Raw genomic sequence first — 22686 nt, forward strand, 5'->3', positions numbered from 1 at the left:
TTACCTGCTCATGAATAAACAGCAAGTTTGCTTCTCCTAAACAATAAATTCAGTTGAATTAATTAGTTAAATAGATGGTGACTGACAAGTGAACTAAACTTTTGATAAGTTGAACAATGAAAAGCCAGGCTTCTTAGAATGCATGACACTGTAGATGTCTGCCTGGAGGACTTTGAGTTGAATTAAATGGAATGAAAGACTACGTAGGTATCACATTTCTAAAGCATCTATCACATCCAATTTGAGTTTTTAAGCATAAAAGAAGGAATCTTGAAAGGAATTTTTGATTGACCTTGTTTTTTGTCTTCACAGAGTAATTCTCTGTTGGTCCCGGACAGTCTGCGAAGCACAGATAAACGCAGGAATGGCCCTGAATATACCAACGACATCAAAAAGAGAAAGGTGGATGATAAGGATTCCAGCCACTATGTAAGCAAATCTGTGTCAAAGAAATGATTAATTTATTTGCACATACTGTGCTTGTATGAGGAGTAAAAGAGCTGTGAAGAACAAGGCAATGTGTTTCCTATGGCTGATATAGTACATTAATACATGAGCCAGAGAGACCATTATTCATGTTGTGGGAAGAGTAGTGACTCAATAGTTTGGGCTATTGTGAAGCAATACTCCTCAACAGGGAATTATGGGCCAGGAGTAACTGTTTGGGATTCACAGGTATTCTGGGTCACTTCTCAGAGTTCAAGCAAGAGATCCTTTCTGGACTGCTCTAAAACCTGCAGGTTTGTTTGAAATGGAGGATTTTGTTGATTTTGGCGGGGGCAGGGGGGGGGGGGGGATGACGGACAGACACACTACATTTTTCAGATATCCCAGGGCTGTGGAACTATTACCATGTTGGGTAATAATTACTACTGCAAAGTGCATATGTTTTGAGGCTGTACCAACTTATAAAGTTTGCTTTTGGTTGATATGGCAGTTTCAGCAGAAAGCAAATTGAAATATAAAAAGTTCACAGTTTATGATCTGCATTTTTTACTAGCTTGCTTCTCACTTGGTTTCAAAGAGATGCTTCAGTACAACAGCGTGGCATATGTGAACCTCAGAAGGCTCACACGGGTGTTCAACTTCAAGTCTTAAATGCTCAGCCAAGTCTAAATGCATCGTCATAGGATGATACTTGAACAGGCTTTAGAGACTAGGGCTGGTGTGAAAGAGTACTGAAAAGCAGAACTTAAATTTAACAGAAGATACTATTATTTGACATAGCAATAATGTGGCAAATTGTCTGGTTTATATGAATCTAGTCACTTACTACTTCCTAGTTAATGAAACCCAAGAGAAAATCAGGGGGTGCTTTATTTCCTTGGTATTTGGTAGGGTAATTTCTCTCTGCTTGGACCCAGAATATCTCTGAGCAGCTATTGGATATCCCTGGAGCTGCTGAGAGTAGATGGGGTTCCTTTCCCCTTTCTGCACATTGTGGTGTAGTACTGTTACGGTTTTGCAAGTTCTATTTCCACCACTTTCTAATAATCTTGTTTTGATTACAGAAAGGTTTGGCAAACTTCCCTGTGTTACTCCCTCAACTTTGAGGGTTTGATATTCTATGGGCATTTTTAATTTTAAATATTTGAAGATTAAGCATTCTTAAGCTACATTTGCTATAAAAAATAAAGGAAGAAAAAGCTTAACTTGCTTGTTTTTCTTGTATTTCTACTGGAAAGAAATGGAAAGGATACTATTGCACTGTAGAAACAGTTTGTTTTAATCCTTATTTTAAATGTGTGGTTCTGTTTGCTGTTCGCTTGAAATGGATTTTACAAACAAAGGCAGCATCAAAATAAAGAGTTGAGCCAAACAATGATATTTGAAAGTTCCAGACTTATTCTAATCTGGAAGAAGATTTTTCTTCCTAAAGGTTCCCCAATTCTGCAAACACAGAGCTGCTGATTTCAAGCTCGTTTTAATTGAGGCCCTTGTAGGGACAAGGAAGTGCTGCTTTTGTCAGAAGAGAGATAAATGAGTTGTAGGAATTGTTGCTTTTGGAAATACGATGCAAAATGCATTTTTTGTTTTGTTTTGTTTTCCTTTTTGACTTCTGACTAATTTTCATGTTAGGACCTGTATAGTTTCAGCCTGTGGGTTTGTTAGTGAGGAGAATCTTCTGACATTAATAGTACCTGTAGGAGATGCCTTTGGTAAGCCCGGTAAATTTCTATTTCTCAATATGACAAAGTCAGTGGAGTGCACGTAATCATTGCTTGGAAGCTATTTTTGCCCTCCTCAGGGGTGGTATTTCTGGTGAACAAGTGTCCCGTCTACTGTGCTCCCACATGCTCAAAGGTGTTCTAACCTGTTCTTGCCTTCTGGGTGCTTCATACTTTTCAAGAGGTGGCAGATAACCAGGCCTGAAGCTTTCCTGTTCCTTCTCCTTTTGCACTCTTTGGTTGGACAGCTTCCTGAGTGGCAGATAGAGCCACTATTCTGTCTTCAGTGGCACTCTTGGGTCCCTAATATGTTTGCAATATTTCTTGGAGCAATATTCAGCTGCTAAAGCAGAAGGGAAACGTTGAAACTACCCGTTGGGTTGGGGGGGGGGGGGGATTGTTTTTAAATACTTATGGCCTAAAGTGAGAGGAAGGAACTGTTGTTTTACTTTCTGTCTGCCAGTGTTAAGTGTGATAGCCCAGACACTTTGAAAGCAAGAGATGGGAGACAATTTGAGCAATCTTGTACGTCTGATTTGTTTGCCTAGAATCTTTTTAACTAAAAGTTTTGTTATTGGAAATGTCAAACTTGCCCACATGAAAATTTTAAGTTTTGTCATTCACTTGGTTTTTTTTGTTTGTTTGTTTGTTCTCATTTTTGAGTCAAGACTCACCTTCTGGGTGAACCACCATGGTGCACTGAAGAAATCACTAAACCACTGTGTATCATAGAATGTGTCTACTGGGGCATCCCAGCCCATTTTGGAGATAGGGACCAGAAGGCACTTGAGTAACAGCTATCACGAGGCACTAGAGCAGCTCAGGTGAACACAGATTTATGTGAAACAGTCAAAATGCAGACTGACAAGCCACAATAAAACATTTCTATTTAGGAATGTCAGAAGTATTTTGGTTTTGTTAGGCAGAAATGTTGAAATGCTTGGCATTCCTGAAGCTTTTTCTTCCCCAGAACTTTCCATTTCAAAACTTTCCTTTCTGGAAAAGGAGAAAAATTGTCCTATCACTTTGAGGAAGTTGATTCATCAAACAAATGCCAAAAAGCTCCAGTTTTCTGAGATCTGTTGTTTTTTCAGGTATGCACAAGCAGTAATTTCCATAAGATTAACAAGTAAGATTAGCATACGAACAGAATGAGTTTCTCTTTCAGGAGTAGTGACAACACTGTTTTTGATGGTAATAAGGAGGGGGTTTGGACCATCTTGCACTGATGGTGAGACCACCACCTTTCAACTAGTTCTGCCTTATTTGCGTTTTATTATTGAAGCACAAATAAGGTGCTGAGCTCCTGTTTTCATTGTTTTCCCTATTGGTAATAAGGTAATGAAAGGTTGTTTGCTTTTTGTTTAGGAAAAACAAAAAATGTCTGAGTAGATGCGTAGTCTTTCTCTCTGGGCTCTTAATGTACTAATTGAAATGAACACTATATTTATTTATTTTTAATAGGACAGTGATGGGGACAAGAGTGACGATAACTTGGTTGTAGATGTATCCAATGAGGTAACTTTTTTCATTTTTGTAGTCTTGACATTTGCCCAAAGGTTAAAGGAAAAGTGCATTTAGATGTTAGAAGAAAAAGAATCCTCTGTGTGGATATGTTAAAATATTCACAACTTCTCCTTTTTGTTAGTACTGCGGTTGCCGTGTCTTCCTCTGAGCTTTATCTGGTTGCCCTCTTGGCTTTTCCTTCAGCTGTTTTGTCCAGTTCTGTTCCCTCTGCAGTTACATTCTGATGCTTCACAGCTGCTCTGTAGTGGAGAGAGTTGTGGTGAGATGCTGGTGGAGGGCTGAGGCTTTCAAACTACTGTCTTCAAATGAAAAAAGAAGGCAATACCTAACCTTGTATTTAATAGCGGGAGTATTCTTAAGAACATTTTTGGTACCTCAAATATTACTAGTATTTTAACATTGTATGTTAAATACAGCATTTTCCAGAAGTGTTGGTTTTTATAATGAGGTCAGCTGAAGTCAGAATGAAGTCAGTCAGTTCACAAAATTTGCCAGACATTGTAGCCACTTAACTTTCTCCAGTGCAGAGATTTGGCAGTGGCATCAAGGTGAACTGATGGGCCTTCCCTTTTCTTCATCTTTTATTTCATACAACAAAGAGATTTAGGAAGCCTGAATATGGTAGTGAGGTGGTTTTGCCCTGTGAAAAGCACAGGGAGAGAAGCTGACAGAGAAGAAGTGTCTTCAGCAGCTCCGAGTGCCCAAATGATGTCTGCCAAGTAGAAAAATGGGTATCCAACTAGGGATTTTAGTGAGCCTTTCAGAAGCCCTACTTATGATGAAACTGCTCAATAATCAGTCAGTAGACTTAGTGCCCTCTTGTGAGGACTGCTTCTTCCCTGCTGCTATTCTCATGAGCCAAAGGAGCATGGAGAACCTGTAGAGCTCTGATGGCATTGTAGCTTGCTGGGCTCGCTATTTCAGGTTGAAGTAAATACAGAGAGTACCTCTGGAAGAGAGAGAGATAATCACCTGAGAGGTGCTTTCAGTTTTTTCTGTAGATTTAAGTAGCGAGGCTATTACAGATGGTATTTAGCGAGGAGTGACAGATATTATGGCATATAAAGCATGTGTCTTAACCTCTCCTTCTGAAGACAGAGATGAGCAAGGTTTGTATGGCCTAAAAGAGATTATTGAAATGTTTGTTGTCACTAGGAGTGTGTGGAGAATGTACATAGAAAAAAACAGTGTAAACTTAGTGCAGTTACTGTTGGTCTTTCTTGCTCTTGCTATGTGTTGTGTGTGCTTGCCTTAGTTTGTACTTAGGTATACTTAGATTGCAAGCTCTATGTTTGGAAACAGTTTATGACTACATGTAATGTAAAATAAAACCAGATTGCTTACTATATGAACTTACTTATGTCTCTAAATTGATGAAGGGATTTCAGCTTTTTTTCTATAGGGATAACAAAATGTCATTTGAACGTACTGCCTAAATTCTTCTAGCTTTTTTTCCCATAGACTCCTTAGTGGTGGTTGTGTACCAACCTATGACGCAGTTCTGTGCTGTTCTTCCCTTCCCATTGTTTTAGGATCCTTCTTCCCCAAGGGCAAGTCCCACTCATTCACCACGTGAAAACGGTATAGATAAAAACCGCCTGCTGAAGAAAGATGCCTCTAGCAGTCCAGCATCTACGGCCTCTTCAGGAAGTTCTACTTCCCTTAAATCCAAAGAAATGAGTCTGGTGGGTAGCAGTCTGTTGTCCAGATAAATGTTTTTATTCTTGCAAAGTGTTAGTTCTCCATTCTCCTGCAACTACTTGTGGCAGAAAGTACATGGCTTCAAATATTTGAAGCTGAAATAGACTACTGTTTTTCCAGACCTTTATAGTATTATTCAACTTTCCTTCTCAGCAATACTTTCTGTTTCATTTTGATTTTTTTTATTTCCTACATTTCTGTCAAATGATTGGCGAATTTAAGCATTGTTTATTTTTTCTTTCTTCTTTTTCTGTGTGGTTTAACATAGTCTATATATAGTCACTAAGAAGTTCTCCAGGCTTTTGTTAAACTTTTCTAAATAAGCTGTTACTCTTCAAAAACTTTTTCTGCAGTATCCTTAATAATTTTATTAGATTGTCTGTAGCTTTTGTGTCACAATTTTTTGATACTATCAACTATGGTGGTATTTTGGTTTTGTACTTAGATTTGCTGGGTCCAACAATAATTGAGACAGTAATGATTTCAGGCTAAAATAATTTGGTGATGCATACTATATTGTCCTGAAAAAAATTAGCTCAGGCATTTTTTTTCATGCCAATGGAAGAAAGAAAAATAACTTTCTATGTTTCTTTTCTTATTTTAATTTTGGCAGCAATCAAAAAGGTCAGCATTTCTCTCTCACAAGTTAATGTTGTCAGCATTGCGTGGATTTATGAAAATTGGCTGAGGGAGTAGGTAGTAGATGCCCAGCATCCCAGCTGCTGTTGTGATAAATTGTATAATATGGCCTGGATTAAAAATAATACTCATTTAATTTGTTTAATGATACCAGCATGAAAAAGCCAGCACGCCTGTTCTGAAATCCAGCACACCAACTCCTCGAAGTGATGTGCCAACCCCAGGCACTAGTGCAACTCCAGGACTTCGTCCAGGCCTTGGCAAGCCTCCAACAATGGACCCTCTGGTTAACCAAGCTGGTAATGCATTACCTCACATGTTTTTATGGTTCCAAAATTAATCTTTTTTTACATATGTAGTTCTGGGTGAATGTTAACTAAATGTATTGCTTTGTTCTTGATATCAAGACAGGGCTTGATGAGAAGCAGATGTTTGGATTATCAAGAGTTTGAATATCTCTCTATCTCTTATCCTTCTTTGTTTACTTTTGTCTTTATCTTTTTTGCAAATAATCCAGAGACTGAATGCAATATAAAAAGACTTCTTAGAAGTTTCTGGTACTTACTCTGAATGCAATCTCTTCTCTAGCTCTTTGTCTGAGTCTACTAATATTTGCTGCAGTGTAAATCTTGACAAATGCAAGGGGAAGTTTACTTTTGCTTTCAGGCTGGTACAGCACAGTTGCTTCAGACATGAGCTGTGTAAACCATGTCTGTCAGCTTTACTGCTTAATTTGGCAAAGGAGAGATTAATGTAAACAGGGAAATATTACAGAAATGGAAATAGGTAATGCTAGAAGCAATTGTTAGAAGTAATCAGCAAGTTCAGACTTCAGTAGATCTTATTTACACTGAGTGAAAAGAGGTGGTGGTACTGATAAGTTACGGCAATGTTTCTTGGTAGTATGTGTATGTGGGAGGGGAAGGTTAGGTATTGTAGGGGAAAAAAAAGGGCTGTTTTCTTCCCTCTATCCAGCAATATATAAATAAAACTACTTGATTTCATTATTCCATAGCTGCAGGTTTGCGGACACCATTGGCAGTACCAGGACCGTACCCTGCTCCATTTGGAATGGTACCTCATGCTGGCATGAATGGAGAGTTAACCAGTCCAGGGGCAGCCTATGCCAGTCTGCACAATATGTCACCCCAGATGAGTGCTGCTGCTGCTGCAGCTGCTGTGGTTGCCTATGGAAGATCTCCTATGGTAGGCCATACGTTGCATGCAATCTCAGTCGTGTGAGTTGTGGCTCACTGAGAAGAGCTACATGCTTCATTTAGCACTGTTGAATTCCCAAGTTACAACAGCGCCAGAGGCTTGACAGCTTTACTGTGTGTTTCACTTTCCTGAGTGGCTAGAGAAACAAATTTGCACCTTGAAAACAAAGAATCTCAGTGTATTTATGTATGTTTCCTTTTTTCTTCACCTTCATCAATGCTTTGAGTGATTAATAAATGCCAAAAAATTATTTTGTGCTTTAAATTAAAAGATAGTTTTGGTAGCTACAAAGTATTTCACTGGTGCTGTGGACATCTGCTTTTCTCTTGCTGAACCAGATTTGTGTTTTGTACAGACACACTCAAATTAATCTTCAAGCATGTAGAAGTCTTTTTATCTACGTCTCTGTCCTTGTATTTTTTTTTTGTGGAAATCAACATGAAAAGTTGGTCTGTACATACCTTGGAGCTCTGTGATAAGGTGTGTTAAGAATAGAGGCTGTTGTGGGTGTAGTAAGTAAATGGAGCATAGCAGTTATAGCTGCTGTCAAGCAGAATAACCTAGGGGCCTGATTCTGCAAACATGAGCTTGATGGCAGCTTTATGCCTAGACAAACTTACCTACTTGTATATTTGCAAGATGGGACTTAAGCTTGTCATCTTCTTATTATTGTAGATATGGCTACTTTTTTCAAACTGGTAAACAGGGCTTTTATGTGAAAACGTGGAAGTTATAAATAGCATATGCGCTTCTTAAAGCAATAAGAATTTTAACTCAGGTATAGTGTTCAGAAGAAAAACTAAGTCTATTTGGTCCAGAATTTCTGTTTGGATTATTTGATGTACATATTTATTCAGGATATAAAAGTTTAGTGGAATTGCAGTGTGTAAAGAGAGCATAGTATATTTAAGCTGTAGATAAATTTGTCTGCACCCTGTAGCATAGCTCCGTGAGAGAGATCTTGGCTGATGTACCCACACAGTGCAGTGCGGAGCCATGCAGAGATTCTAGCTGGGGCCTGAAGCTGCTTTCCAGCATTGTGCTGTGCCTGCATGGGTACGCGCTAGCTGTCGCAGAGCTAAAGAGCACTGGTGTGGCTACATGCCGACACACCACAGACTCTAATTCCAGGGCTATGTCTGTCCTAACACAGGGGTATTTGTGTTACACTCAGTGGTGTGAACGCATGATATACATTATTGGTTTTCTATTTGCACATTAATACTTCTAGCAGAAGCATGCATAGGGAAATTGACTTGTTTTTCCCCTACTGTGAAGGGACGTACACTTATCTAATACTGTGGGTAAAAGACACATTTTGGTTAAATGCGTAATATCTTGGGGGTGAAGAAAAGGGGCTTGCTGAATGAGAAATTGCAAGTGTGAGATTAATTCATTTTTCATTGTCAGGTTGGGTTTGATCCTCCTCCTCACATGAGAGTACCTGGAATCCCTCCAAATCTAGCAGGGATTCCTGGAGGAAAACCGTAAGTAACTTTTAACATTTTGGTAACATCTGCAATATCTAGAGAGAATAAACTTATCTTGTGTCAGTGAACAAGAACTCCAAAGGGAGTAGTGTCTGGTTGTTCTCAAGAGATTGTTTTAGACTTCACCTGGTAAGAATTCTCAAATGATAGTTGTCATATCCCAAAACAGGTCTGCATATACCTATTTCCAAGGAAAAGCTGTTGAAGGTATACTTTAAGGTTTTTTATTTCCTTCTTCCTGGGGGAAGTTAAGGGAACTACAAACTGGAGACAGTATTAAAATGTATAAAATAAAAACATACTGAAACTGAACTTCGTACTATACTGAGCATAAATGTGTGGTGCAAGCTTGCAGACTCCTTGTCTGGCACCTGTGTTATCGGTCATGAGAGTTTGTAACTGTTGATCACAGTGGGTATCTGAAGCACTTGCTTTAGCAACTGATGCACGCCTTGCGTAATGGAGCAAGCTCTTTAAAATATTTGTGTAAGTGTGCAGCTGGAGAGCAAAAGAATGATGAAGCAGTTGTGCAGCAGGTGGTGCATAGATGTAGGATAATGTTCACAACAGGTTCTTTTTATTTAAAAGTTTTAATTACTGATGAAGAGGTGGTTAAATAAAATATTTCTGTGATGCTGTGGCTTATTGATGTTACAATAAAATAAATTCACCAAAACAGCATACATCACATTTTTCAGTAATTTTGCTTTGGTAGTCTGTTGAGACTGAGCTTATCCATGTGCAGTAGAGTCATGAACAGGCATGACCTCTTAAAAAATGTGATTATATTTAAAGTATTTCTGGACAAACTAGTCCATGCAGGTACAAACAGAGCATAGGCTGCAAATTTGACTAATCTGTTTTCTTGGAGAGAGTGGGGCAGAGAGAATTATAACACGTTTTTCAACACGCTGTTAGAACCTGTTCTTTGCCCTCTCACGCTTGGCATTCAGTCCTGTCTTCTCTTTCAACAGAAAGTTGCAGTTAGAGTAGTTTCTCTCTGTCTAGGTACTTCCATAATTTTGAAACTCCTGTAACGCTTTGCACTTCTGTGCTGGGTGTCCCTGTTACATACTGTCTTCTTTAGCAATTTATCATGGCTTAATTTTTTCCTTTGCAGCTTCAGGAAAAATTCAGAAGCTATTACTTTTAGGGTACTGTTATAAGTTATAAGTTACAAGACACACTGTGGTGAAAGTTGTATACAAACATATTTCTATTTGCCTTCATTCTGAATGCCTGTTAATAGCTAGTGATACATTGTAATGTCAGTCATGCAAACATCCTTAAAAGTACACCAGATTACATGCAAAAAAGTGTGTATTTTCTTCTATTCTTTTTCTGTAACAGTAAGAAAGCAGCAGACTTAGATGAGGAGAGTCATCCTGAATGCGTTTTCATTGTTATCCACCATGCTTCTGAGAACAGACTTAGCTATCTGTTGGCAATGTGAGAAAACTGTTAAATCTTGGATTTACTTAAAGAAAAGTTGGTGGTATGTTGACAAGATTACTGAACTGAGGGCTCCGTGAGTTGGTGTTATGTATCAGATGGTGGTGTATTTAAATTTAGTACAGTAAGGAACAGGCTTTGTTCTCAAAACATTCTTCTATTAAGGGTCAGACTCATTCTTGCTGACTTTAGTAAAATTTGGCATACTTAGAAAATATTTTTGGAGATCGCATAATCCGGTAGCTCTAAGTTTTTACCTTTAAACAAGTATATTCATAAACTTTCAATGACTTATTCAATTAGTAATGCCTGGCAATATTTTATATTATAAGCTATGAAAACCTGTTTTTGTTCAGTCAGAAACGTTCTGTGGCTGAATTCTAGTTGTTGCACTATTGAAGGCACAAAAGCAGTGCATGTATGCTGCTACACTTTGTATCCTGGTATTTCATAGCTAAATTACAGTCTGTGTGGTTTGTGTTTTTTTTTTTAATCTTTTTATTTAGTGTTTTCAGCACTTTATTCACACTGTAGATTGCCTGCTTTGATACATACTCCCTACTCTCCACTTGATTTGATGTGTTCTGTAATGTTTCTTTGTGGTCACGTTACTTGGACTGAGTCAGTTTTTTCCTCTAAAGTGACTTCGTTGTTTATCTTTATAGTAAGTGAGGCAAACCTAAAATTCCATAAACTGATCTGTTACCTTTCCATTGGCAGCTTTAGAACGATCTCTTGTTTTAGTCTCTGGCTACAGCTAGCTAGATAATATCTGCTACCTGCAGCATCTTTGAGTATCTCTTACCTACATTAGTGAAGTCTCCTATATTTTCTGTACAAAGTACATGGGTTATCTAATCATGCAAACTAGTGGAGTACTCCTGGTTTGTGGCACCAATTAAGGTGCCACATTGAATTTGTTTTATGAGATGTGAAGTTTTAGTCTGAGTCTTGTTGCAAGTGGTACAGAGAATTTTCAGATTGAACTATTGAATCCCCAGCCATATGTGTGTACTCAAAGCTGCGCGTTTTTATCAATGGTTACGCTGGGACTGTTTTATTCACCCAGCCCTGCTTCCAAGAGACGATTGAGTTCCTTCCTTTCCAAAGGAATGACATTTCTGATAGCACCCAGTTTTCTTTAACCCCTGGGTATTCTGACATCTGTTAATGACCAGCTTGTTAGAAAAATTAGTAGCCTCTTAAGAACCCACTCCTACTTGTCTGTCTCCTTTTATCAAGGGACTGTTGTCTGCAAAGTTTGTCTTTTGCTTGTCTTATTTTGTAATTTGATTAAATGTAAGTCTTTACTACCATCTTTTTATGTTCCTGAATGTGAATCTTTCAGTTTTGCTCTTTGCAGAGTCTAACCTTGTTAGCAGTGGTACAGATGTACTTGGGAAACTGGGTAGCAATCTAGAAAGTCAAAGTGTCTTCAGCAATTTCTTAATTATACAAATGAGCTAGTCTTTGCATTTGGTAGCAGGTTGTGTGTTTTGTTTTTGTTTTGTTTTCTTAAATTATTTCCTATGAGGCCTTTCAGGTTTTTCGTATTACTTTGATATTTTGGTGTACACACATGTAATCTTATATTAGTTGTTATCTCTCTTCAGCTGTTTGTAGTTTAGTAATTAATTTTATGGGCAAGGACTTGATATCTGTATGTGTGTATGAATGTGCATAAAACAAGTTTTGATATTCTTGGTTTCAAAGTTGCGTCCCATCAGTAGATTATTCTTGTCTTAGCAGCTCTTCTGGTTTTGTTTTGTTGGTTTTTTTTTTTTTTTTTTTCTTGGGGGGTGTGTGTGTTTTTTCCTTCCAGATTGCCTTGAGCCATCACCTAATCAATAATTATCTTTGTCTTAGGTTGGGGGTGGGAAATTGATACTAGTTTTGGACATGGACATGTGGTGTCTGAGTCTTGCACTCAGTTGTTTTGATAAATTTAACTATGCCCTGGACTATAAGTTCTTGGCGTGTTGCTGTAATCATCTTTTTTGCTTTGTGTAGGCTTTCTAGCAAGGTACTTATTTAGCTTTTAGTCTTCTATAGTTGCTAAATTAATGTTCTTGTGGATTTCTCCTTGATGTGAACCACACCTAATAGTTGGATTATGCGTTGAACATAGATTTTCAAGCTCAGTGGTAACATTTATGTCCACAGTATTGCTTCCCTGGTGTCTAAAATTGTGAATTAATGGTAGCATTGAGGGCAAAGATATTTCTCAGTATTTTTTTCAAATGTGTTTTTAATTGAAGCATGAGGTGTCAGACACCAGAAAGAGCCAAAAATACATGTTTCTCATTTTAGTAGGAAAGGGAAATTTCATGTGGTAAATGTTAACTCTTTCAGTTTCTGGTTATAAGTCAACTTCTCTTTGTGTTTTTGGAAAGGAATAGTATACTGTTCTGGAATTGCTCAAGGCAAAAAATAAAAAGATTTCAGCTCTCCTGATCTTCACACTTATTCAGTGAATGTTCAATGAGGAATATTTTAAAGGAAGGCTAATTTTATTATATTCTAGAATAATAGGTTGTTTTTTTCCCCCCTTTGTATCTTTGGGTAGAATTATTTGATGACATGTATGAAGTTAAAGATTTTGTTATTTCTGTACAAATACCTTTATCCTTATTTCTTGCCATTTTGTTCTATATAGTGAAACACCATACTCAGATATTCACTATTTGTTGTGGTAACTGCAACTAGAAATAAGCTGGGGTACAAAGAAGAGCTGAAAGTAAAATGCACTCATCAGTACAAGGAACTATCTGCTTTTGTGTTTTATAGTTGGGGTATTTGTGTTAGTTAAGGAATTCTGTTTGAATTGGAGGGATGTAGTGGAAGCTTTTTTTTTTTTTTAAGCCATGGTACTTCAAGTAGGCAGGAATTGCATGCATTATATCAATCTGAATACTTAGAGGAGTAGCTGGCAGTTAGGTAGTTTAGTTGATTTGCCATGTTCTTGGGCAGTGACTTAATTATTCTGAACTCTCCTCAGCATGTCAGATGATAGTTATTTATTATATACTTATTAGATACTTATTTGGAAATTGGAGGGCCATAATTAACAGATATAAGCTGAGAAACTGGGTTGTATTAGTATCACCTACTACACTGTAATGTATAGGAACTCTGCAGGTTCTTAGTGCTGCTTTGACACAAATGAGGAGAACTCTTTGGAAGCAATAGATCAGAAGACTATTTCTGTTATTCAGAAAGAACATAATCATAAGTGACAGTATACTGTTTTTCAGAACTTTCCTAAATAAAAGGCATGCAATTTTGTCTTGTAACTGTTTTTTTCATAATATAGAATTAATTACAAGTATATATTTACATACTAATTGATATGTACTTAGCTTGTTTTATGTTAAATTATAATTGCATTGTATAAGAACTTTTTCTTTGTTCGCTGTGGTTGTTAGCCCAACATGAGGAAGGGCTATCTTAATGCTAACAGTCATTTGATCAAAGATGTCTAGTCATGGCACCCAGTCATTTCATAGAGGTAGAATGCCGTGAGTGAGACAGAAATCCATGATCATCATGAAGCTGAACAGCAGTTTCTGGCATACACTTTCAGTTCTAAAAGATCAGAGTAAAAAGACAAAAATGCATGTTAATTTTTGCAGTGTCATGGAATTCAGATGTCAATAGCAATTTGTTGACAAGAAAGATGGGAGGGCAAAGGGTGCCTGTCAAGAAATATCTTGAGCTTTAGAGAACTCAAGAATTTACCAAATTTTACTATTGACTCCTTTAAGGTTGGACAACCAAAATGTTTGTCAATTTAGACAATTCAGGCCTGTGAATATATCTAGCACGTTAAAAATTGAGTCATTTCTTAATCGTATGTAAGTACATCTACAGCTTTGTAGGTGTAGCACTGGAAGTACAGTCCTCCCCAGAAGCAGCAGAGTAGGCCCTCTATCATGGTGACCTGATAGAGAGGTAGCCAAGGACAACAGCACTGAGCTGTAGTCGTTTGCACTGCTGTCTCCAGTACTGTGTTCTTCTGGAGACAGAAGCTTTCCTTGTCTAGGGAGTGTCAGTCTTGCAAATAATGCAAGTTTTTTCAAAGTAAAAGGTATGTGTAATGAAAAGTTACACCACAATACCTAGTAGATAAAAGCTACAAGTTACTAGACCACATAAGTATTCTGACAGTGGTGATGTTAGCATGACATGCCACACATCTTCAAGCAAACAGGAACATTTACTTTTTTGTGTACTTGTCTTGGCAGGGGCAGAGGGATTTGGCAATATGTAGCCATTTTTTTACACAGTGGACTGCTGGTAACTTACACCGTAGAAAAACTGTCTTGGATTGTTCAGAAACTATCGCTGGTCTGTTTGTTAAGCCCTCAAACTCAGTCATCCTGAGTCCTGACCAGCCAGTCTTGGAAGCAAATGCCTGCTCATGATGATAAAAAAGAGAATACTCTTATGATTTATGTAACCACATTTTAAACGCGGTCATACTGGTAAAATTCTACATGATTAAAAGTACACTGGGTAAGTCTCTGGCATTTCAGAGCAGAAGAGTCATCGTAATTCTACAGTGTGCATGAAGCACTTGAAAAATGTTCCTATTGTCTTCCTCCCACCCCATCTCAGCAAGAACTGGAAAGCTGTGTGTACGCACAGAAGCATTTCAAAACACCAATTATTTAGGTATTTTGAATTGAACAGAACATTTATGCTGTAACCTTCCATTAAAAAAAAAGTCATGTACAAGTGGATTATTCATCTTAAATATGCTGGAAAAGATTGCTTAATACTTGCTTAATTGTTTTTCTTCTGTCCATGATAAAAGCAAGGGCAGGCTGAGACTTCAAAGTTGTGCAGTTCTGTGTACTCTTACTGCTAACAAATATTCTGCAACTGACTTTGATCTGAAGCCCAGGATGGGGCCCAGCTTTTCAGCCTCTTAAGTGCTATGACTCTTTAGTTGGATTCTGTACCTGAACCTGAGCAATTGTTCAGCCTCAAGCAGTCTTGTTACCACTCCTCTTCTGCTTCCTCACCCATCCTCTGTCTCATCTGTATCTACTCCTCTTCGCAGAAGTGATACAGATTTCTAGTTAAGCCTTTATTGTTGCTGTAATTTTTCATAGAAAAAAAGAGAAACGGTCCCATGGGAAAAAATACCTTTGATACCTTGTGCATCTTATATACATGTAAGGGAGTGAACTTTGCACTTCCTTTCTTATCTTGCATTTCCCATTCCTGACATTTCCGTGACAAAAAGATTTGTCATCTTTTGTACTCATTCATTCTCCATTTCTGTAAATTCCTGGAGCAGGCTTTCCACTCACGTGTCCAACCATGAAACATGGATGAGGTACAGGAGTTGCATGTATATGTGTTATTAATTTCTTCTTTGTTTAATAGGAGTTACTGTTAACCAGTTTTTACCCTTCCCTTCTGAGAAAACTGTGAATATTGCATGGGGTGACTATTTCCACTGTTACCTTCTGTATGAAAGAACTGTGGAGTTCTTTCATCTCTCCACTTCTCACTCTTTTTTTAAAGGAATATCTTCTGCTCTGCTCCTGGGCATACTCAGTTGCTTTGTGATGTCTGTTAGGGATCCAGGCACCTTGCTTGTTCCTTCCTTTCAAACTGTGCAATACTTGGAAACATGCAATAAAATACTTCGAAAATACTAGCTCAGAGCTCAGAACAGAAGATTAAATTGAATTATCTATTGTTGGGTCCTTGGAAGAGGGATGCAGTACTAATACTTGAGCTACAGTGACTGAAGATTTCTGAGGAAGAAGGTACATTTGGAAAAGAAAGGGCAATTCTGAACATAAGAATATATTAGAAAAATAAAGGTATCACTAGGAAGATGGTAGCTCATTAGTAAAAAAAAAAAAAAGGATACTCATATGTCACCATTTTTTATCCACTTTGGCCTCGAAAAATGCTATTAATGTAACAGCAGCATCAAAAACGTGACCTGTGGATGTGCTTATAACAGAAGAAGCAAAAAAGGAGCTCACCAGTAGAACAAAAAGCAGCCTTTTGCAGTAGTGTTTTCATTATTATTTAAAACAAACCAACAAAGAAAACTCCCTGCACCTGAAACCTTTATTAGCTGCTATTTGTGCCCTGGTCCTTGAGTAGAGCTGACTTTAAACATTACAGTGAACATTTTGTGTACTTTCCCCAAGGAGGAGTGTTTTTATTCAGTGCTGGGATTCACTTCCTCAACTCTGTTTCCATATACTTGAAATCATGCACTGAATACAAATAAAAAGTGTTGCAGAAGTGCCAAAGCTACCTGGGAAACTGAGCCTTTCAGCTTTTCCAAAATACTTACTCAAGAAAACATAATTATGAGAAGATGGTATCGGCTTTCTGATGAAAGGTGTGTGCAACCACTCTTCATGTTTCTATTTTCTGTTTAAAGCACTAGTTACCAGTTGGAAAGAGAGGCATGTGAGCACAGCTGGTGCTGATGTTAAAGATGGGGTGCAGAAACAGAGCAAAAGTTGAACTTTGTCTAGTGCTACTGCAAGGCAACAGGTGCAAGCCCCATGGAAGAGGGCTGAAAGAGTAGTGCCTGGTGAGGGCTTGCTGCTGCAGGACTTGTGGTGCTGAGACTTGGAACTGCTGGCTAGAAACCAGGGGCTGAAAGGTCATTTGATTATCCAGGTGGCTGAGGGATAGCAGCCATGGCCTTGGTCTGTAGAGTTAAGGGTAGAATTTAGTGTACTTCTCCACCGCACGAATACTTTAGGTGAGGCAAGCTGAAAATATCTATTGTGAATCCTTGTCTTCTGAGGTTTCATGTGCCTGCATTACTTGGCACTGTAGCTCTGATTTTCATGAGAAAAAGCTTGGCAAAGAAATAAAATAAAAAAATACTATGTTTTTCTTGCATTATAGCACTGTAACTGGCTGATTTTTTTTGTCTTCTCTCTTCTCTCCCTTCCCCGAAAGAGCCTACTCCTTTCATGTTACTGCAGATGGTCAGATGCAGCCGGTTCCTTTCCCTCCTGATGCCCTCATCGGTCCAGGAATCCCTCGCCATGCCCGTCAGATCAACACTCTGAACCATGGGGAAGTTGTGTGTGCAGTTACCATCAGCAACCCCACGAGACACGTGTACACGGGTGGGAAGGGGTGCGTCAAAGTCTGGGACATCAGCCAGCCTGGCAACAAGAGCCCTGTCTCTCAGCTGGACTGCCTGGTATGTGATCAGGAATTTGTGCACAAGGGTAGCTTCTCCTTGGAGACATTCAATAAGGAAATAGCTGTCCTTGTCTGGATTTTGTTCATATTACAAGGAAATAGCAGGCAGTTCTGTTTCCTGCTTTATGTATTTAGCTGTCTTTTTTTGTTTTTAACATGTAACAGGTGGAGTTACAGAGAAGAGTGCTGGTTTGTTCAGGGATAAATATCATCACTAAGGGTCAAATAACAGATTAGATAAGATTTCTGAGCAGAAAGCATATGTGATTTTTTTTTTTCCTCTTTTTTTTTTTCCTTCTAGTCATGATGATGATTTTTGTGCATGAGTTTAAAAGGAATGTAGCCTGGCTTATGCAGGGCTGTAGAGAATCTTCCTCAGTGTTTCTCTCACACCAGGAGGGACAACCTCTTTTTTTTCTAAGAGGGTACCAACCACATAATGAAATAATGTGACATGGTACCACGGTCACTGTAAGTCTTGCTATGCTTTTGTTGGTGATCCACAAGTTACACATTTTGGTTGGTTGTTTTCATATCTACAGGATACAAAAGAGACTGAGTGTGGTAGTATAGGTAGCTGAAAATATAACTCGAAAAAGTTAACAGCTCAGTAAAAGATGTTTCTCGTTTAGAAGCAGCATAGATGTTTGTGAGATGTTAACTGAGAAGACTTAATGTCGTAAAGCACAGTAATATATATGCTGAATGAAAATAATTCTAGCGTCAATGTTGATCCAATTAAATGTGGTGGGTGTTTTGTTTTGATATTTTTTTTTTTTAGCCTTTACCCTTTATTTACTGCTACCCTTATGTTAGTTGTCTAGTAGTAAAAGTATGGTTGAATATGTGCTGTGTTCTGTGGCAGGTATGTGGCTGGATGCACAGTCCTAGCTGCCTTCATTTTAGTTATGGACCAGTAATGACTGACTGACTACTTTGGCCAACATTTCCATTACTGCTCCTTTGCTGTGAATAAAAAAAAAGTAGTAGTAGTAGGAAAGCTGTTGACTACTTCTTGCAGTGGTTTTTTTGTATGTTTTGAGTTACAAATCTTAACCCTCCATTTCCTAAAGAACTGTTAATAATGTTAATTTGGCAGCTGTTATGAAGAAATGGACGTCAAATAAATTTAATGAGTCAAGCTTGTAATAAGTGAAGGTTGAAATGTTTTCCACCTCTAAATCTTCTGTAGTACCTCTTAATCGGCAGTAGTATCACAAATGTGAAACCAATAATACAAGTACAATAAAAATAATGTTGAACAACAAAGGACCAACATAAATCGAGGCCCAGTATGGGAATACTTAATGTTTTAACTTCAAAACGGTGAATGCAAAATAGTATTTGAAAGAAGACTCCAAAACCTGAAAGGCATGAGACTTGAACTGCATTTTCATATAGGATTGCCTAAATGCCTAATGAAAGGTCATTTGCTTTAATATTTCTGTTGTTGGTGACCTTAGCTGATGGAGTGCTAGCTCTGTTTTTGTGTAATGAGATGGAAGACTTGCCATTCATCAAATTTAAAACAAGAGTAGACTGTGGCAACAGGATTCTGCAGTTTAATTTCTGCAGCTGCAGTCTCTGGTTAGTGATGAGAAGGAGGTGTTTGAAACCTTTTACGATCTGCTGGTTTCTCTTCAGTACTTTGGTAATGGAAAAAGATAGTGTACGTTTAAAACTTGGATGCAGTCAGAATCATATTAGTGGTCATTATTGGCAGGCACGTATTAACATAACTGAGGTGATTTGTGTTGTACAGAACAGAGATAACTACATCCGCTCTTGTAAATTGCTGCCTGATGGATGCACCCTAATAGTTGGCGGGGAAGCCAGCACATTATCCATATGGGACCTGGCAGCACCAACTCCTCGTATAAAAGCAGAGCTGACATCCTCAGCCCCTGCCTGCTATGCTCTGGCTATCAGCCCTGATTCCAAGGTGTGCTTTTCCTGCTGCAGTGATGGGAACATCGCAGTGTGGGATCTGCACAATCAGACATTGGTCAGGTGAGTCATTACTTGTTTACAGAAAACTTTAATAGAAGTTACTCTTTGGACAGCTACATAAATACTTATCTCCCTGAATAGTGGTTCATGACAGCAAAGTAAGTAGTATTTCTTATTCAAAGAATGCAGTTTACACACGAGTTGGGCAGAAACTGGTTTTGGTAGCTTCAACCTAGTCTTGGAAGATGTGCTTTCAGGACGTAAAGGGTTGGTCCATAACCTACTGCAGTCAGTGTAAAAGTTCCTGTTGGGTTTCGATTAGTTGGGATTTGTCTGCAAGTTTCTACAAGCAGCATTTCTGCTGGTTTGTGATTGATGTAGACTGAACATGCCTTTTAGGGAACTCTTTGAGGTTTGTTCTTTTCCTTTGTCTTAAGCCTTGTTAAGTAATAAAGAGAATTTTCCGTTCTTATTTAGTGATGATAAGTAATAAAATTAAAGTTACAAAAGCAGTTGAAAGTGTGGATCCCCTCAATTATTTAGGAAAGCATAAAGGACTGATGTTTGGTCATTCATGAGAGAAAGGTGTTTGAGTTTTTTGGGGGAATTTGATCTCTAAAACTTTCAGAATGGCTTGAAAAGAGTATAATGAATGCATTGCCATGTAAATTACTTTTGAAATCTTTTGTTAGACCTTTGATTAATGAATATATTACTAGAAGATTAAAGTGTCTGGCAGGTCAATATTCAGCATTAGTGCTATGACAGAGAAAGAAAGATAGGACCATGTGTGAAACAGCTCTTAGCAACTAGCTGTGTGGTTTACTAGAAGATAAATTTTGGTTTATGCTTACCAAAGTAGTGGTGGCTTACAATATTATGAGAAGAGAGAGCCTAAAGTGAGAAAGGCTGTGATATTTTAAAAGTTTGAACACAAACACTGAAGAATCTGCTTAGTCTGCTGTGTTTCAATTAAAGTGCCTGTATATCAATAATTAGTCTAAACTTATGTGCAGAGAGTCATATTAATGTGCATGCAAATTTTACTTTCTGTTGAACTTCGAGGTCAACAAAGATGATTTCAGTTATATAAAATCTGCAGTTTGCCCTATGCACACTTAGTGTCTGTAAAGGTGCACTCTCTTCGTCTATGACTGTCTTGCTTTTTGAATGTTTGCTGTAGGTGTTCCCACCACTTGCTGGCTGATCTTGTTAATTGATAACACATGGAATTTTGAGACCAGAGCTACAAAACACAATGTGCCGCCTGACCTTTCTGTGGCAGCTCTTAGTGATTCATGTGCTTCATTCCCAAGCTAGTTGTCTTCCTCCTCCCCACCCCCTCCCCCTTTCACATTGAGGCATAGGACTTTCCTAAAGCTAATTGCTGATGAGAAATGCAGGAGCCCCTGAAGGCTTTTGCCAAAGGATTAAGGAAAACTTGAGATGACCTTCTGGTTGCTGAAAGCTGAGTATTACTAGTGAGAAGATTTTAAAACAAACTGCACCGTTTGGATTTTTGTGATCTCCTGCCACAGAGAATGAAGCTTTGCTGACTCAGCAATGCCTGTGTTTAACTATTTGGATCTCTGTCTGAACCCCTTCCTACTAATATCTCTGCTTATTATTTATCATCTTGACTTGCAGCCAAAGAAAAATACAGAAGCTGTTTTCTGAAACTGGAGGATTTTTGTTCCCTCAGCACTTGTTTTAATCTGAGTTGTCGTTAGTGCTTTTAACTATAGTTACTGTACTTTAATGTTCTCACAAGTTGGTTTTTTTTTTTTTTTTTTTCTTTTCAAAACCTGATAGGAAATATTTGACTTTGTTCAGCTAGCCATGATGCAATTCATTTCTCTAGCACCTGGAAAATGTTTTTGTAATACTGTTATATTTCATGCTCAGTAAGAGGGAGGGGCTGATTTTTGCCCATCAGCAGACACAGAAGAGATGACACACACATACAGAGTCCAAAACTAACACCACAACAGTGTTTACCTTGAGCTCTGGCAGGAAATCATTATTCAATCTGGTTTGTTTTATCAGGCAATTCCAGGGCCACACAGACGGAGCCAGCTGTATTGACATTTCTAATGATGGTACCAAGCTCTGGACAGGAGGTTTGGATAACACTGTCAGATCCTGGGACTTGAGAGAGGGGAGACAGCTACAACAGCATGACTTCACATCACAGGTAACTGGATTTTCCTACAACTTGAGTGCAGGGGTGGAGTGGGAGGGAAACATTTAGGATGAAAGCTGAGATTGAGCCCAGTGCAACTGGCAGATTGTTCCCTCTTCCTTTTGGCTGCTCACAACACAATATTTTGGAGCTTTCATATGTTCTCTCTCTTCCTATTTTTCTTAGTTAATAGGTAAGAAAGGGGGTTATTTAGTTGCTTGAATTTTGAACAGCAGTCTTGCTATTGAAATATGTGAATTTTATTTGGCCCTTTTCTCTCTCTCCCTCTCCCAATTAATTTAACCACTGTAGAAAAAAATAAAAAGTTTATCTGGAGAAAAAATAAAAAGTGTAAATGTGGTTTAATTTTCAGATATTTTCCCTTGGTTATTGTCCTACTGGTGAATGGCTAGCTGTGGGAATGGAGAGCAGCAACGTAGAAGTGCTACATGTAAATAAACCAGACAAATATCAACTGCACCTTCATGAAAGCTGTGTATTGTCACTCAAGTTTGCTTACTGTGGTAAGTTGCCCTGAATACAGAAGTGGAGGTCAGGGCTCTAATTCCTGCTTTGGTGATTAGTTATTACATAGTCATAGCTCATTTGATAATCAAAACTTAGTTAGTATCTCAGTTTCTTAAGTTATGAATAAATATCTCTGCTTTATGAATTCAAACGTACTTATCTACATAAACAACCATCTGTTCGTCTAAAGGCTGCTGTGAGGGTTGATTTGTGTGTAAAAAGCTATTTCTACTTACAGAGTGTAGGGATTTCCCAGTATGTAATACACTGCAAAAGCATGAGTGTCCACATTGATTGTAAGCAAAAAAGTACTATGTTGATTAGTGGTGAGAGCTTTTATAATGGTAATTAGTTAACGGATTACGTAGATGTGAGTTGAAAACCCAAAATCTGTCAGATGTCTGTTTCATATGTTTTCATAGTCCTTCTGTTTTATATTCTAGGTAAATGGTTTGTGAGTACTGGGAAAGATAACCTTCTTAATGCATGGAGAACTCCTTATGGAGCCAGTATCTTCCAGGTAAGGAGGATAATGCTTTTAAAGAAAAAACTAGAACACCCAGAGTCCCAAGAGTGGACTCGGATATCTTCACCTATGTAATCTACCCAAAATGGGATGCTGAGATGA

General features: G+C 38.2%; 1 protein-coding gene across 6 annotated transcripts in view; it reads left to right on the top strand.

Annotated features, from left to right (window-relative positions):
* The window catches only part of LOC104013345 (TLE family member 1, transcriptional corepressor), an 80785-nt gene that overhangs the window by 50824 nt on the left and 7275 nt on the right, over nt 1–22686 (top strand). For 5 of the 6 annotated variants that reach the window (XM_087741447.1, XM_087741450.1, XM_087741449.1 and 2 more), the window contains 11 exons: nt 313–429; nt 3633–3686; nt 5228–5380; nt 6190–6334; nt 7051–7241; nt 8664–8740; nt 17147–17396; nt 19161–19408; nt 21395–21542; nt 21904–22054; nt 22502–22578. In XM_087741447.1, coding sequence (XP_087597573.1) covers nt 313–429; nt 3633–3686; nt 5228–5380; nt 6190–6334; nt 7051–7241; nt 8664–8740; nt 17147–17396; nt 19161–19408; nt 21395–21542; nt 21904–22054; nt 22502–22578 — 1611 coding nt within the window. The remainder of the gene's footprint in view (nt 1–312; nt 430–3632; nt 3687–5227; nt 5381–6189; nt 6335–7050; nt 7242–8663; nt 8741–17146; nt 17397–19160; nt 19409–21394; nt 21543–21903; nt 22055–22501; nt 22579–22686) is intronic. The other variant, XM_087741451.1, reaches the window with a different exon arrangement.

Source organism: Nipponia nippon, unplaced genomic scaffold (assembly GCF_047370975.1).
Source record: "Nipponia nippon isolate SJK-2023a ecotype South Korea unplaced genomic scaffold, ASM4737097v1 scaffold_8, whole genome shotgun sequence".
Classification (NCBI taxonomy): domain Eukaryota; kingdom Metazoa; phylum Chordata; class Aves; order Pelecaniformes; family Threskiornithidae; genus Nipponia; species Nipponia nippon.